At 60.1% G+C, this 15,284-nt stretch overlaps 1 protein-coding gene across 2 annotated transcripts; it reads left to right on the forward strand.

Annotated features, from left to right (window-relative positions):
* The first annotated feature begins 2,517 nt into the window (after positions 1-2,517).
* LSM14B (LSM family member 14B) lies at positions 2,518-14,031 on the forward strand. 2 transcript variants are annotated; one of them, XM_066237104.1, is made up of 10 exons: positions 2,518-2,852; positions 4,945-5,108; positions 6,312-6,441; positions 7,215-7,331; positions 9,299-9,469; positions 9,692-9,769; positions 9,943-10,104; positions 10,424-10,571; positions 12,359-12,543; positions 12,961-14,031. In XM_066237104.1, exons 1-9 carry the CDS (start codon positions 2,726-2,728, stop codon positions 12,528-12,530), a joined length of 1,269 nt encoding a protein of 422 aa, XP_066093201.1. In that variant the 5' UTR covers positions 2,518-2,725; the 3' UTR covers positions 12,531-12,543; positions 12,961-14,031. The 2 variants fall into 2 exon arrangements, with proteins under 2 accessions (XP_066093201.1, XP_066093202.1); XM_066237105.1 differs by lacking the exon at positions 7,215-7,331.
* The last annotated feature ends 1,253 nt before the right edge of the window (positions 14,032-15,284 follow it).

Genomic DNA, 15,284 nt, shown 5'->3' on the forward strand with positions numbered 1-15,284 from the left:
GCTTGGAACACAGGCCACACCAACTGGCTCCTGGGTCAAGTTTAGGTCCTGGCCCAACTGTTCCCGTTTTCAGACCTTTCGCAAGAGTCCTCCACTCTGGGCAGGACACCACGGAATGAACGGCAGGGCTGGCATTCCTGGACCTGTGCACCGTGGGTATTTTTAGCCCCTGTTTCTGCTTAGGTATTTGCACTGCGGTTAATGTCCTCAGGGAGCCACCCAGCTGCACCCACACCCAAGAGCCCAGTGAGCTCTGGGAGGTCTCTGGGAACTGTACCTACCCCACCCTGGTCCTGGGGCTCTGGATCAGCTTCTGTTAGTGGATACAGCCCTACCCCTAACACACACTAGAAGGTGTGTCTTCAGACGCCGGAGGTGTGAGGCAGAGATTCCTTGACCTTGGGCAAGTCGTGCTCTGGACCTGAACGTGGGGGCAGTAAGGTGGATGTGAGTTGCTGGGGAGACCTGGGGCAGCTCCTACCTACTCCAGACACGTGCCCCTGGGGGAGGTTGTGCTGTGTGCAGAGGGAGGTCACAGGTCACTGATCTCTGTTGTTGGCACGGGGCTAACTATGCAGCCCCCCCACCCCCATGCCCGCCAGCATGATTTCCCTGGAGCCAAGAAGTGATTCTGGAATGTACAAGTCCCTTTTGGGCAGACAAATTTTGAAGACTTTTCCATTTTCTCTTCCAATTCTCCCTTTTCTCAAACCCATTACTGTTCTCTCCCTGGATGTTGCTGGGTGCAGGTGGGAGCAGGGGTCTACGAAGGGCAGGCGCCAGCCCTCCCCCCACCGTCCTGGAAAAGGGGGAGGCAGAATGCCTACCTTGCTTGGTGGGTAAGTTCTCTGCCAGCGGCTTTCCCTTTTTTCTCTGGCACTGACACAAAGAAATGCATTTCACACCTAACCTGTGATGGCACAGTGGATCAAGTGTGAACCTGGCATGCTGAGGTCATAGCTTTGAGGCCCTGGCAAGCCCAGCACATACGAGAAGCAACAACGACAACTACTACTAACAACCACTACCGAGTTGTTGCTTCCGGCTCCCCCTCCCTGCTTCTCTCTCTCTCTCTATCTCTCAGATCAATAAATAAAATCTAAAAAGAAAAAAGAGCCTGACCTGTGGTGGCGCAGTGGATAAAGCATCAACCTGGAAATGCTGAGGTCACCGGTTCGAAACCCTGGGCTTGCCTGGTCAAGGCACATATGGGAGTTGATGCTTCCAGCTCCTCCCCCCTTCTGTCTCTCCTCTCTCTCTCTCTGTCCCTCTCTTTGTCTCTCCCTCTCCTCTCTATAATGAATAAATAAAAAAATAAATAAAAAATAAAAAGAAAAAAGAAATACATTTCACATCTTGAGCAAGTACCCACTTAAATACTATGTTTAAGTAAAAGAACCACTTCACTTCACAAGACACTCTTCTAGGCGGGAGACTCGGATGTTTTAAATTTCATTGTTTTATTTTTATAAGATACTGGTCACCGCTCACTAAGTTGTTTTTTTCCAGGACCCAACAGTGGTCCCTGATCTGACGTGCAGGTCAAGAAAGAAGCAGACACACACACACACACACACACACCAGTAACGGAGCCGAGCGGCCGGCCAGGTCAGGCGGGGCTTTGAGGCCCTGGTGGCGGGTGGAATTTATTTTAAGGACAGGGAACGCCACAGCAGGTTTGGAGGAGGGTCAGGGTTAAAGAAGACGCGCTCAGCTCCTTATATTTAGTGATTTGACACGCCGGAAGTGCTCGTTACCAGCAGCAACTGCTGCACCGCCCCCGTCCCCACGCCCCAAGGGCGCCCGCCTCCATACACCCCCAGGACTCGGACGCCCCCTCTCTCCTTGGCCCCCTCGCAGGGTAAAACCCATCCCACCCAACGCGTCACTCGTCAGGACAGGGACCACCCCCACCCTGGCATAACACCCCAGGACAGGGACCCAGCCCCAGCCCTAACTGACCCAGCGGGACAAGGACCCCCCGCCCCCCCAACCCAGGCTTCAACCCCTAGGACAGAAACCCCGGCCTGCCGTTACTGGGGGACGGGAGGGTCGGGATGCACCCCAGCTGAACGACCTTTTGGGCCAGGGAGGGGGAAACTGGATGGGCAAGCTTCTGCAGAAAGGAAACTGAGGCAGGGGGCACCGAATCAGGAAACTCAAGACGCTGGGTCGGGGCGGAGCCGGCACGCGTGGGGGGCGGGGTTTAGAGCTCCGTCCCCGCCCGGCGCACGCGCGCTCCGCCCCGCCCGATTCCCACCCCCCCTCCAGCCCCGCCCGCCAGGTCTCGTGCTCCCATCCCGCGCGGGGCCCGCCGGGAGCCGACCTAGGAGGAGGCGGAGAGTTGAGGAGGGGGAGAGGGAAAAAACCTGCTCGGGCTGCTCGGGCTTCGCTGCGCAGGCGCGGAGCGTGAGCCCGCCCTCGGGGCGGTGACGCAAACATATTTAAAGGAAGGCCAGCGCAGTGAGCCAATGGGCGACGAGCGTGCCGGACGGGGCGTGGCGGCCCAGGCCCCGGATGAGGCTGCTGCGGCCCCTCCTCCCCTGCGCTTCCCTCGGAGACCCCGGACGCGCGCCGCCTTTCGCTCTCGCTGGTCCTCGCGCCGGCCCCCCGCGGGCGGCGGTAAGGAGGCGCGGAGGCGGAGCGGACGGCCAGGCGACCGCGCGGCGACAGCGCCGGAGGCCAGCGGGCCGGGCCAGGCCCGGCCGGGCGGGCGGCCGTCGCCATGAGCGGCTCGTCGGGCACTCCGTACTTGGGCAGCAAGATCAGCCTCATCTCCAAGGCGCAGATCCGTTACGAGGGCATCCTCTACACGATCGACACGGACAACTCCACCGTGGCGCTCGCCAAAGGTAGCGGCCCCGCCCGCTGGCGCGCCGCCCCACCCCCACCGGGGGCTCCCTCCCTGCGCCCCCGCCCCCACCCGGGGCCCCCGCGGCCCCCTCCCTGCGCCCCACCCCCAGGCGCCCCTCGCCGGCCCCCTCCCTGCGCCCCCACTCGGGGCCCCCGCCGGCCCCCTCCCTGCGCCCCACCCCCAGGCGCCCCTCGCCGGCCCCCTCCCTGCGCCCCCGTCCCCCCCCCCGGGGTCCCCGCCGGCCCCCTCCCTGCGCCCCCACTCGGGGCCCCCGCCGGCCCCCTCCCTGCGCCCCACCCCCAGGCGCCCCCGCCGGCCCCCTCCCTGCGCCCCACCCCCAGGCGCCCCTCGCCGGCCCCCTCCTTGCGCCCCCGCCCCCCCCCCCGGGGTCCCCGCCGGCCCCCTCCCTGCGCCCCACCCCCAGGGGCCCCTCGCCGGCCCCCTTCCTGCGCCCCCACTCGGGGCCCCCGCCGGCCCCCTCCCTGCGCTTCCACCCCCAGGCGCCCCTCGTCGGCCCACCCGCGGGAACCTTCTTTCTCCTTCTCCGGTCTCCACCCCGCCCCCCGGGCTCTCCCGGGACAATGAGCTCCCCCCAGCCTCGGCCTTATTGTGTGCGCCCGGCCCCCGCCTTGGGGTGTGGATGGAGGTGGGGCGGGTCCGGGTCCCGCGGCGGCGCCGCCCCGCCCCCCGCCCCGGCGGAGCCCGTCTCTGCAGGTGGGGGTCGGTGGCTGGGCTGCTTCCTCCTCCCCACCTGCTGGAGGGGGCACAGCTGGCGCCGGGAGCCTGGTCCCTGCGGGGGCGGGGCGAGGGGCGAGGGGCTCGAGGCTCCAGAGGGGCAGGGGGGGCGAGAAAACCCGGCTCCCGCGAGCCTTTCTGGAATCTATTAGGCAGCCGGGGGCCTTGAGCCTGAACAAATACCGCGTCTTGGCGGCCGAGCCGCCTGCCAGCCAGCCAGGGTAGCGGCGCCGGCAGCCGGGTGACCCCGGTTAAAGCGCGGGCCGACCCGAGCCCGGACGGTCAGTCTGGGGTGTACCCCCTTAGTGAAGGGACACTCCCGGTGCGCGCTGGGAGCCACCCCGAGGCTCTGGGACACTCGGGAAGGTGGCAGGAGGTGGCCGCAAAGTTTTCTTTGTCTAGAGTACACGCTCCAGGGGAGACGCGAGTGTCCTTTCTCTGCCTCTTTCAGGGAAGTGCAGAAGTGCTGAGCGCGGCGGGGTCTGCAGAAGCCCTGCTTGTTTGATGGGTCTCGCTAGGGCAGGGGTACCACGCTAGGCCTTTGTCAAGGCAGAGCTTCCCCAGGCGGACGTCGCGGGGACCCCAGGATTACGGGCACGTCTCCTTGTAAAGCCTGGTGCTCGGGTTTTCTGGTAGTCTGCGCTTCCTGGGGAAGGCAGTTCAGGTCATGCTCTTCTGTATCCGGGGCAGTGGACTACATGTGACATGACACCCGTGTTGGAGAAACTGAGATCCAGAGTAGCCCCTGGCCCGCAGCAGGAGTTGTGCTCAGGTTAGGTAGAGGGTGCCCCAGAGAGCTGAGGAGGAGAGGCTTGAGTGGTCTCCTGCTGTATGGAGTCAAGGAGTTCCTCCCAAGACAGAAGCTGGTCCCCTTTTTCTATTGTTTCTGTGAGTGCTCCTCCCAGGTTGCTCGTGGGTAGAGGGGCCCAGGAGGCTGTCAGTCTATTAGTTTCTCTCCTAAGAAAACGGGGGTGCCCAGGGTGACAGTGCTGTGAGGTTCCCGGTAAAATCAGCTGTGGTGCTTTTAATCTGCCAAGTTAGATGTGAAGGGTTGGGGGCTTCTGCAAGCAGACTGCCTTCAGTCCTCACCCCTGGGAACACGGAGCTTCGGGGGACCGCCAGGCGCAGAGCTTGTGCCTTGTGTTCTTTGTGACCTAGAACTTTTTTGGAGCTTTGCCAACTAGGGTCTTGTGGGTGTTTTCCATTGAAAATTGGGGGGGGGGAGTAGGTGAAAGGTCAAGCCCAGCACAGGGTTGTGGGTGGCACCCAGGGCAGGGCTGCAGCACCAGAGGGTTAAATTAATTGAGTGCACTTGGGTAAGGGTGACAACTAATGTGGGTTTTTCTTGCTTTAAGTGAGATCCTTTGGTACTGAAGACCGTCCCACAGATAGGCCTGCTCCTCCGAGAGAGGAGATTTATGAGTACATCATTTTCCGGGGAAGTGACATCAAAGATATCACAGTGTGTGAACCTCCCAAAGCTCAGCATGCACTCCCTCAGGACCCCGCCATTGTCCAAGTGAGTGTGTGGCCCCTTCTGCTGCTGTCCCCTGTGTGGCCAGAGTGACCAACTCAAGAAATGACTTTTTGTATTTTTCGGAAGCTGGAAATGGGGAGAGTCAGACACTCCCGCATGCGCCCGACTGGGATCCACCTAGCACGCTCACCCTGCCCCTCCAGGGTGTCACTCTGTCGCCTGGGGCAGAGGCCAAGGAGCCATCCCCAGCGCCTGGGCCATCTCTGCTCCATCTTTGCTCCAATGGAGCCTTGGCTGCGGGAGGGGAAGAGAGAGACAGAGAGGAAGGAGAGGGGGAGGGGTGGAGAGGCAGATGGGCACCTCTCCTGTGTGCCCTGGCCGGGAATCGAACCTGGGACTTCCGCACGCCAGGCCGACGCTCTACCACTGAGCCAACCGGCCAGGGCCGAGAAATGACTTTTTAATAAAAGTTGTTTAATTTTTATCCAGGCTGTTGGTATTGCTGTGGAAAGTTTTAGTTCCCACAGCACACAGTAGTGTGTTTAGAGTGAGACACTGCGTGTGTGCCAGTGTCAGATGGCGAGGAGGGAGAGAGGAAGAGATGAGTGGACAGACACAAGGGGGTAGGTGCACTCTGGGAATTGCATTATCTGTAGTTTCTGGTTGGGTCAGTCTAAAGTCCCAGTGGTGTGGTGTGAGTGGCATGTGGTGCTAGCAGGGACAGTAGTAGAGATTATCCTCTTAATTCTGCCCAGATGTTAAATTGCAGTGTATATAGGACACTGAAATTGCCTGCTCTGTTATAGTGTGTTTTGCCCAGGATGATGCTTTCTTGACTTGTAAACTAAGAGTTAGGCTCCTCTGGAGCTCATACTGCAGGAGGAGAAGCCTGCGAGTGCACCTGAGGAAACGGGGTGCCTGGGGACCTTCAGTCATTCCCCGCCACTGCTCTGGTCCCTCCTGTCGAGGACAGGGCTGCACCCAGGGTGGCTTGTCTGGCCTCTTGCAGAGCCTGTGCTGCCTGCTGACAGGCAGTGGGGAGCCACCCGAAGGCTTCGTTAGTTAGAAGAAGTTCAAGTGAGAAGTATCTAAACAGGTGGACGGGGCTGGAATGTGGAAGAGGCAGCTGGGAGCTCACCCCCTGAGCACCACCAGGCCGCAGGTGCGCTCTGAACAGGGCGCTGCGGTCAGGGCGACAGCAAGGCCTGGTGCTGCTCTCACCCGTGTGTCTGTCCCCGTGCTCAGTCCTCCCTGGGCTCGGGCTCCTCCTTCCAGCCCCACGTGCCTTACAGCCCCTTCAGAGGGATGCCGCCCTACAGCCAGCTGGCCGCCAGCTCCCTGCTCAGCCAGCAGTACGCCGCTTCCTTGGGTCTAGGTGAGTAACCCGTCTGTCTGCGAGGTTGCGCTGTGACCTCCAGGAAGTGGGGCCTCAGCTCCTGGTGGGGGATACTGTGTTCTTGTCACATCCAGCCTGTAGGGCACACTTAGTACAAGACCCAGTGCAGTTTCACATGCTGGAACATGCAGTGACTACTCACTAAGAGTAAGGGAGGCAGCGGTCTGAGTTTTCCAGCAGATGGACCCAAATCCACGTCCATTGGGGTGTCCGTCTAGGTCTGGGGGGAGGCCAGGGTCCCTTTGCTTCAAAGCCCTGGTTAGTGCCAGGTGTGCTCCCGGTGTGTCTGACCGCTGCACATGCCTGAGCCTGTGAATGTGGAGTTTGAAGGCAGCAGCACCACAGGCTGCTCCTCCTTCAGTGTCCTGCCCGGGCCTTGCTCAGAAACCCGGTGTTCTCCAGGGGGAATAGCCCACACACGTAGAGCGAGGGTCCGCCTGGTGCTGGCCAGAGTTTGCGACGCAGTCAGACCGTGGGGTGGCCGCCTTAGCCCACCTGGCTCCTGCTCTGGTGATGGGGTGTGATCAGGCCCTCAGCAGTGCTGTGGGGGCCTTGCTTCTGAAAGTCCTGCTGTCTCTGCTGCTTCTGGGGTGGTGGTGCCCTCCTCAGCCTGGCTCCATTTCCAGACTAGGTGTGTGAGCAGAGTGTCCTGGAGACGCCTGACTCTTTCCACGCCTGCGGAACACACAGCCAGTTTCCTGGTACTCATCTGCACCCTTTCTGTGTGCTCTTTCTTCTCTCTCTCCTTCTAGAGAAGCTGGTGAGCCCTCCGGCCTCAGCTGCAGCCTCCAGCCCTAGCTCCTCTCCATCTCCACAGCCCGTGTCAGAGCCTGACATGTCCTCAGAGCCACACCAGCTCACTTCCAAGGGTAACGGCAGTCTGGGAGAGCTGCACACTGTCTGCCGTGTGGAGAGCGAGGGGGTCGACTGCAGATCAGAGTGACAGTGCTGCCGCCGGCCCTGCTGAGCCGAGTCTCTGGCGGGGCACACGGTCCTGACTCCGCAGCGCCCATTCTAAAGGAGGGTTAGCGAGACCAGGGGGTGCTCGTTTGCTGTTGCTGGGCCTGAGGTCTGCTTTGACCTGATCTGTGACTGCCACACGTGGGCAGTGCCCTCTGCACAGAGGGCCGTGTCCCTGCGTTTTCGGGTTCTGGTGTGGTCTGGATGGCTGGGGAAGACCCCTGGGGGGAGCCTGATGGGCAGCTCGCATGCTGCTCTGGCCTGTGGCACACTCCTCACCCGTCCACATGGGCCTCAGGTGGCTGGTACAAGCTGCTGACAGGTGAGCAGGGCGGGCCTGATAACCGGCTCACTCGTGTAGCGTGCTCCACCTGTCTGCCCGTGGTGGCCCCTGGGGTTTCTGGTGCTTGCCTGGCGTTGCTTCTCCACCCTCTGCCCGAGGTCTGGAGATCCTGTGTGTGCCTGGAGACAGGTCTGCCTGCACCGTGGTAGAGGATCGGTCCAGGACAGCGCTGGTCAGTCTGCGCTTTGCATGTGTCCTGCATGTGCACCAGTGAGCGAGTTACCAAGGAGGGATGCTTTCTTCCACTCACCTGTGATCTAGACCAGTGTTTTTCAGTGGCCTGTCCACGGAAGAGTTAAGTGCCTTGATGTTGTATGAAGGCGGTAGCGGCTGTAATTACTGAGTCTGTGAATATCATACAACATCAAGGTGGTTAGCTCCTTTGCAGACCTTCCGTCGAAGCACCCTGCTCTAGACACTCCGTTTCTCCTAGGACCCTGAAAAACCACTCTCAGTCAAGGTGGTTTAAGGGCTTGGGCAAGTGTCAGACAGCAGGTGGGTCCAAGGTTCTTGTCCCATGTCATTACTCGGTGGAAGCTGTCAGGAGCTGTGGTGCTCAGGGAAGACGGTGCTAGGTGAGGTGACAGGCCAGAGGAAGTGCTTTGGGGCAGTGCCCATCATAGGGACACTGCAGGTGCCAGTGACAAGGCTGTTCAGTCTGTCCTGGGAGTACTTTCGTCTGGTTACGAGGAATTTGTCACCACAGTTTCTATTGCAGCTGAAATTCGCGATCTTCACTCGTCCTGGGCTGCCCCAAGGTTAGGGCTGGCCTCTTCTGTCTCAGACCTCCGTGTATGTCCACCCAGAGTCCCAGGACTGTGCAGGAGGGGAGTAGACCCACATCCCTCTGTCTCCTTCTGGTTTCAGAGGACTCTCTGTGAGGCTGGGTTTCTGAGCGTTCATGTCCTGTGCTCTGCTCCGTTGGGGTTGGGAGCACAGCCTGTTGCCAAGGGCTGGCTGGGAAGCCTCTGTCTCTCCCTCTGAGCCTGTCCTGCAGAGGGCTCTGCGGCGGTGCTGCTCTGTAGTCAGCGCTCTTTCCTTGTTTCCGCTTTTATCACGTCTTACACAGAAACGACAGCACTCTAGACCCTGATGCTAGTGGCTGTTCCTGCGGCATTCTCTGGACAGTCTCAGGCTGGATTGGTTCATGCTCGGCACAGACCAGCGTGGAACAAATTTTCAGACCGAGAATGCACCCCTACTTGGGACTGCCAAGCCCCCATGGGGTCAGAGTGTGTGTGGCTTTCGGGAAGTCATTTCTAGACCTCCCAGGAGGCGCCCGCTGTGGCTAGGTGCTTTTCCTCCGTAGGGTTTCCTAACACGGAGCCTGGAGCTCAGGACTCCCTGGGCTGAGCTGGCCTTCCTGTGGGCTGTTGCGCAGAGGGGGTGGCCTGCTGAGGGGCTTTGCCTGGGTTAGGTAGACCCTCCGGGTGGTTGCCTCTCCCCACCGGATGTGCTGCCCGAAGAGAGATGTCTGCGGGGTTGGGGAGCTCTTCCTTTTCTATTTCCAACCGCCTTTCCTCCCCATCACAGGAGCTGCTTTCCCATCTGTCTCCGTCGGCAAGAGCCCCATGGTGGAGCAGGCTGTTCAGACGGGCTCTCTCGATAACCTGAGTGCCAAAAAGCTGTTACCCGGCAGCAAGGGTCCTGTGGGGGTGCAGCTCAACGGGCGCCCGACCCCGACCAGCGGCAAGAGCGCCAGTGGTACTGGGACCCCCCTGGGGGCGGGCGCCCTCCCTCCCCTCGCCCTCACCCTTGCTCCCGCTCCCTGCCGCGGGGGGCTTTGTAAACAGGCCACATCCCCCCCACACCCTGCGTGCTTTGCAGGGCAGCCCCTGCGGCTGGTCCCCTGGGTGGTACCGCCTGCTTCTGTCCCCAGCTTCTGTCCTCGCAGGCGCTTGCCTCACTGTCCCCCTTTGCACTTAGATGTTGCTCAGGCGGCCGCTGTGCAGACGGCCGGGCAGGTCAACGACGAGAACAGGAGGCCCCCGAGGAGGAGATCAGGTAACAGCGCTGCCCCTGCTGGGCCCCAGCCGGCCCCGTGCTCGCCAGCCCCTCGCCGTCTGCTCTGTGGGAGTGGGTCCAGGGGCTCTGGGGCTCGGGGGCGGCTTCGGTGTGCTCTGTCCAGACCTCTGCCGTCTGTGGCTCGTCAGCCGTGACTTGGCTTCTCCTCACAGGGAACAGGCGGACGAGGAATCGCTCCCGAGGGCAGAGCCGCCCGACAAACGTCAAGGAGAACACGATCAAGTTTGAGGGCGACTTCGATTTCGAGAGTGCAAACGCCCAGTTCAACCGAGAGGAGCTGGACAAAGAGTTTAAGAAGAAACTGAATTTCAAAGGTTTGAGCCATGTGGATATTACTCCGTTTGCCAAGAAATGTCCACAGAAGTGTCCACAGAAGTGTCCACAGAAGGGGTGGAAGGCAGGACAGCTGGCGCTGTCAGGTGGGGGTGGGGTGAGGGCCGGCGTGGGGGCCGGGCCACCTGCGGGCAGTGAAACGTGTCCTGTGTCCTGTCGGGGACAGCGCGGCCCATGCAGGCAAGACCAGCAGGTGGACTGGAACTGGGTGCAGAGCCGTCAGCTGCTGGTGGCGGGGGAGGACCCCCAGGACACGAGCTGTGTCTGCCTCCCGCAGCTCAGTGACCTGTCTCTCTGCAGACGAGCGAGCCGAGAAGGGGGAGGAGGACCCCGCGGTCGTGGCCCAGAGTGACGAGGCCCCTGCCGAGGAGGACCACCTGGGGCCTAACTGCTACTATGACAAGTCCAAGTCCTTCTTCGACAACATCTCCTCTGAGCTCAAGACCAGGTTGGGAGGCCAGAGCCTGGGCAGGGCCCTGGTCGGCTGGTGGGAAGTCACACACGCACACTGTCTCAAATTTCCGGGACGGGGGCTCTCTCCTGGGACCACACTCGATCTCGAGGTTGGGGGAGATCTCTGAGGGTCCTGCTCCAGTCTCTTGTCAGAGTGGTGGCCGCATGGGAGGCTGGCAGCCAGGGGCATGTGAGGGACCTGCCCGAGGCCCAGCCCCACTGCCCTCCCGGCTCCTCCACCCTCCCCATTACGGCTAGCTGGTCCCCAGGTGACACCCTGAGACAGCTGGCCCAAGTGTCGGGCATGAGGCACTGTGGGTGCTTTTCATCTGAGGGCTCGAGGCCGGACCTGCCATGTCCTCTGTAGTGCTGGGCAGTTGGTGCTCCGGTGTTACCCTGTTAGCGAGCTAGACCATCGCAGTGTCCAGAGCAGGCAGGCTATAGAAACCGAGGTCCGTCTACTCTGCAAACTGCGCGGCACACTGCTAAGCACAGGGCATGCCATTCAGCAAGCTGAGGGCAGAGGAGGTGGGTGAGCAGGAAGAGACACACACGGGAGATAGTGCATCGGGGAGAAGAGCGGTGGCCGGCGGGCTGGGGACGAGCTAGTGCTGAGGCCTCCCAGCTGTCTCAGGCTCAGTGACAGCAGCGGGTCAGAGAGAAACGACAAAGATGGGGTCACCTTCACAGGGTTTGTAGGTCACGCTGGCTTTTACTCAGTGCTGCAGGGAGCTGCCAGGCTGGGAGCCCAGGCTCCAGCCAACAGTAGATATCATGTGGGTTTTGGGTGACGGTCCCTGCAGGTAGCCACCTCCCAGTCTTCCAGGTTCCTGGTGGGGCGTGGCTTCAGAACTGGTGTGAAAACGGGCTGGCAGGATGTGAGGAGAGCCAGCTGTTGGCCTCCACGCACAGCTGAGCCGCAGCTGCTGTTTCTCTTTTATTTTTTCTGGTGACAGAGTCAGAGAGAGGGATAGACAGGGACAAACAGACAGGAACAGACAGACGAGAAGCATCAATCATTAGTTTTTTATTGCAACACCTTAGTTGCTCATTGATTGCTTTCTCATGTGTGCCTTGACCAGAGGCCTTCAGCAGATCGAGTAACTCCTTGCTCAAGCCAGTGACCTTGGGTCCAAGCTGGTGAGCTTTGCTCAAACCAGATGAGCCCACGCTCAAGCTGGCGACCTCGGGATCTTGAACCTGGGCCCTCCGCATCCCAGTCCGATGCTCTGTCCACTACACCACCGCCTGGTCAGGCCCTGCAGCTGTTTCTTTAAACGAGGGTTGTGAGCAGACGTGGTCCTAGTGGTCCTAGCTGGGGTGCCCACGGGAGCGGGAAGGGCCGGGGCAGTGCCTGCCCTGCTCCCCTCCCCGAAGCAGAAGCCAGAGGTATTTTTAGGGGGTGGGCCTGCCCACCTAGTCCCGGCCCTTCCTCACCTGGTAGAAGCCTGTATGGTGGGATCTGTAATCCGCTTCCAGTCTTGGCCCTGGGCCTAGCAAGCAGGGAGGGAGGCTTCTTTGGGGCACACTAGTGTCGTTTGCTCCCCATGTGTAGGTGACAAAGGTGTGAGGTGTGTGCCCAGTGCCCAGTCCAGGGAGGAATCGGGCTGGTTGGAAACGTGGCTGGGAGCACCTGTAGTGCTGGGTGTCCTTGGGCTGCAAGCTGGCTTGGGTCACCCCTGAATGGCTCCAGGAACATGGTGACCAGCTGCCCTTTCTTCTGGGCTGGGGAATGTGTGGTGGGGGCCTGTGCAGTCAGTCTCCAGCCCTTGTCTGGTTCAGTTCCAGGCGGACCACCTGGGCCGAGGAGAGGAAGCTCAACACGGAGACCTTTGGGGTCTCAGGAAGGTTTCTTCGTGGCCGTGGATTCCGGGGTGGGTTACGAGGGGGTAGGGGCAGCGGCTCCACCCGGCGCAACCCAGCTGCCCACAGAGCCGGGACTGGCAGGGTGTGAGGAGCAGCCAGAGGTGAGCGGGTCCCCTCAGGGTCCTCTGAGGGAGGGTGGGGGGACACAGGGACCCAGCCAGGGAACCTTATCAGGAAGAGCTTGTAGCTGAGGGCCCTGACTGCCCGACTCACCGGGGGGGCTCTTAGGGCCATCAAAGTGGTTTCTGTGCGGGAGGGCTTGGTGCTTGTCACTCCAGTGGGGCCAGCAGGACAGCTTGTGACAAGCCAAGGTCTTGACACAGGGTGGCCCTGCCTTCCTGACAAGGTTCCTGGTGGGTGATGCTGACTGTCCCAGCTGGTGGGTGGGGCTGGAGCCTGCATCCCCTCCTGTGGCATGTATGCAAGTGACTTCCATGGTGGGCTGAGACAGGCGGTCTGGGGAGCCCTGGCCTGAGCTGGGGGTGCGCACGGCGCTCACGTGGTGGTGTGCCCTGCAGGCTCCTGCCGAGACAGCAGCAGACGGGCGCTGAGTGAGGACGCTGCACTTCCCGGCAGACGGGCATCGGTCACTGGTCACTGCTTTTGTTTTGGACGTCAGAATTTGGACGTGGTCTGAGTTAGAACCGCTTGTTTTCGGGGAGTTGTTTAGGGCGACCTCTGAGGTCTAAATCTCTCCTGTTCAGTTATGCTGTCTAGTCTAAGGTTTTGGTGTTTTGCAGAAAGGTTTCTAGAGTGAAGGCTTGATCCTCAGTTTTTTGTTTTTCCTTTTTCTTTTTTTTTTTTGACAACTTTGACTTTTAAAATGGAACCAAATTTCCTTTGGCCGTGTGGCTGCCAGTTACAGCTCTGTTACCCAGCTGGCTCTGGTGTTGCTGGCCTGGCACCCCCACTGCCACTGATAGGGTCTCAGGAGCCAGGCAGGGCCAGCCCTGGGGGGGTGTGGGGTTGGAGGGGCCCAGGCAGGGAAAGTGGGGGTCCCACAGATCATGTATGAGCAGACAGACTACCTGATGTCCGAGTGACGGTGTTGAGGTTGGGGCACTCAGCACACGAGGGCCCTGAACACCAGCAGCGAGGGAGCCAGTTGTTGCTCAGAGCCTGGCTTCCACAGGAACTGGGGTGCAGGCGGTGTCCCCGTCCTCTGCCCCGTCCGCCCCTGACCTGGCCAGTCACTGTTGGGCTCTGGCCACTGTTTGCACCTCACCTACTTGGAAATGAGCCAGTCTTTTTTGCAAACTCAGCTGACAGAGAGCATTTTCCTCTTGAGTTGTAAATATTTATTTTTTAGGTGGGTGGCGGGAGGTGGGCTATAAATTGTTGCATGAGCAAGGGGGTCACCTTAGTGCACGCATGCGCCCCTATAATGACAGAGCATCGCGGTGGACATAGCGCCTTGGTAACTACACCCCTAAGTAGCTGTAAAGACTTCGATTACGTATTAAGTTACTGTAAAAGCTTGGGTTTATTTTTGTAGACTTGATGGCTGAGAATTAGAACGTAGCAACGGGGCCGCTCTGTTGGAGTAATGTAAATTGTAATTAAAATAAACACGCAAACTTTCCAACTTCTCTGCCTGCATCCCCTCCCGTCTGCCATGGTGTCCCTGCACAGCTGCTGGCAGGCCTCGAACTGGTCAGCCAGCGGCCGGTCACTGGGCCCTCCTGGCAGGAGCAACTCTGCTTTCCTGGCGCAGATCCTCAGAATTCAGTCCACCGGTGAACCTGCTTCAGAAATGGCCCCTTGGCCCACCCACCCCTAACCGCAGGCTCTGGGTGTGTGTCCATGTTCTTCTCCTCAGAAGCTCTTACAGGTCTGGGCCCAGGGACCACACAGAGCAGACAGGGCTGGCTTCAGATTCCAGAGCATCCCCCCCACTGCGCCGGCTTTCTGGGTGACTGGAAGTGACTTCAGAGGATGAAGCCCATTGGTCAGCTGTATATGTCCTCTCTTGGTATCTTGCCTGGGATCCGGTTAGAGCAACACCAGGCAGCAGGCTTCGGATATCTGGCTTGGCTGGCATTCACCATTTCACAAATTCTTGGCAGCCTTCCATTTTCTTGTCAACTAACATCCTCGACCAATAAAACAACCCTCCACGGTGTACATGTTACGTTCAGGCAGCCAGACCATGGATCTGAAACCAGTTAGGTGATAGGTGATATTTTCTTTAAAGAGTCTGAACATAGGTCAGTTCTAGTTCCCACCTGTGGCTCAACTTGCTGTTAGAGAGTCCTGGCCTGAAAACATCCTGACAAGCACCTGTTTGACGCTGAACTGACGTGTCTGGGCCCCTTGACTCCTTTTTCTTAGGTAAACTAGAGCTGTGTCCTCGAGAGGGTCACGGAGAAAGAAGCTGCAGGATGAGGCAGAAAGTGGGGCCTTGGAACCCTTTAAAAGGGCTGCCAGCCCAGGGACCCAAAGGCCACCTGTCACCAGAGCAGGCGGCAGGGCCTTGGGTGCAGCAGAACGACCAAGCTAAAGAGCTTGTCAGCAGTGTTTTCTGTAGACTAGCCTGCATGGCCACGACGTGGAGGGCAGAGGGCAGAGGGCAGGCACCAGAGGCCTTCAGGGGGAAACCGCAAGGAACCTTCAGCCAGTCCTCTAAAACCAGAGGGCAGAGGGCAGGCACCAGAGGTCTTCAGGGGGAAACCGCAAGGAACCTTCAGCCAGTCCTCTAAAACCAGGACGCACAGCTAGTTCTGGACACTGCAGCTCTGCAACACTTGGGGTTCAACACTTCCACTCAGTGCGAACGCAAGTTTCACCTCAACCAGAAGGGCCAGGCGCCCCACCTCCAGCAGCCACGTGGGCACCCTTGGCA

This window comes from Saccopteryx bilineata, chromosome 6 (assembly GCF_036850765.1).
Source record: "Saccopteryx bilineata isolate mSacBil1 chromosome 6, mSacBil1_pri_phased_curated, whole genome shotgun sequence".
Taxonomy (NCBI): domain Eukaryota; kingdom Metazoa; phylum Chordata; class Mammalia; order Chiroptera; family Emballonuridae; genus Saccopteryx; species Saccopteryx bilineata.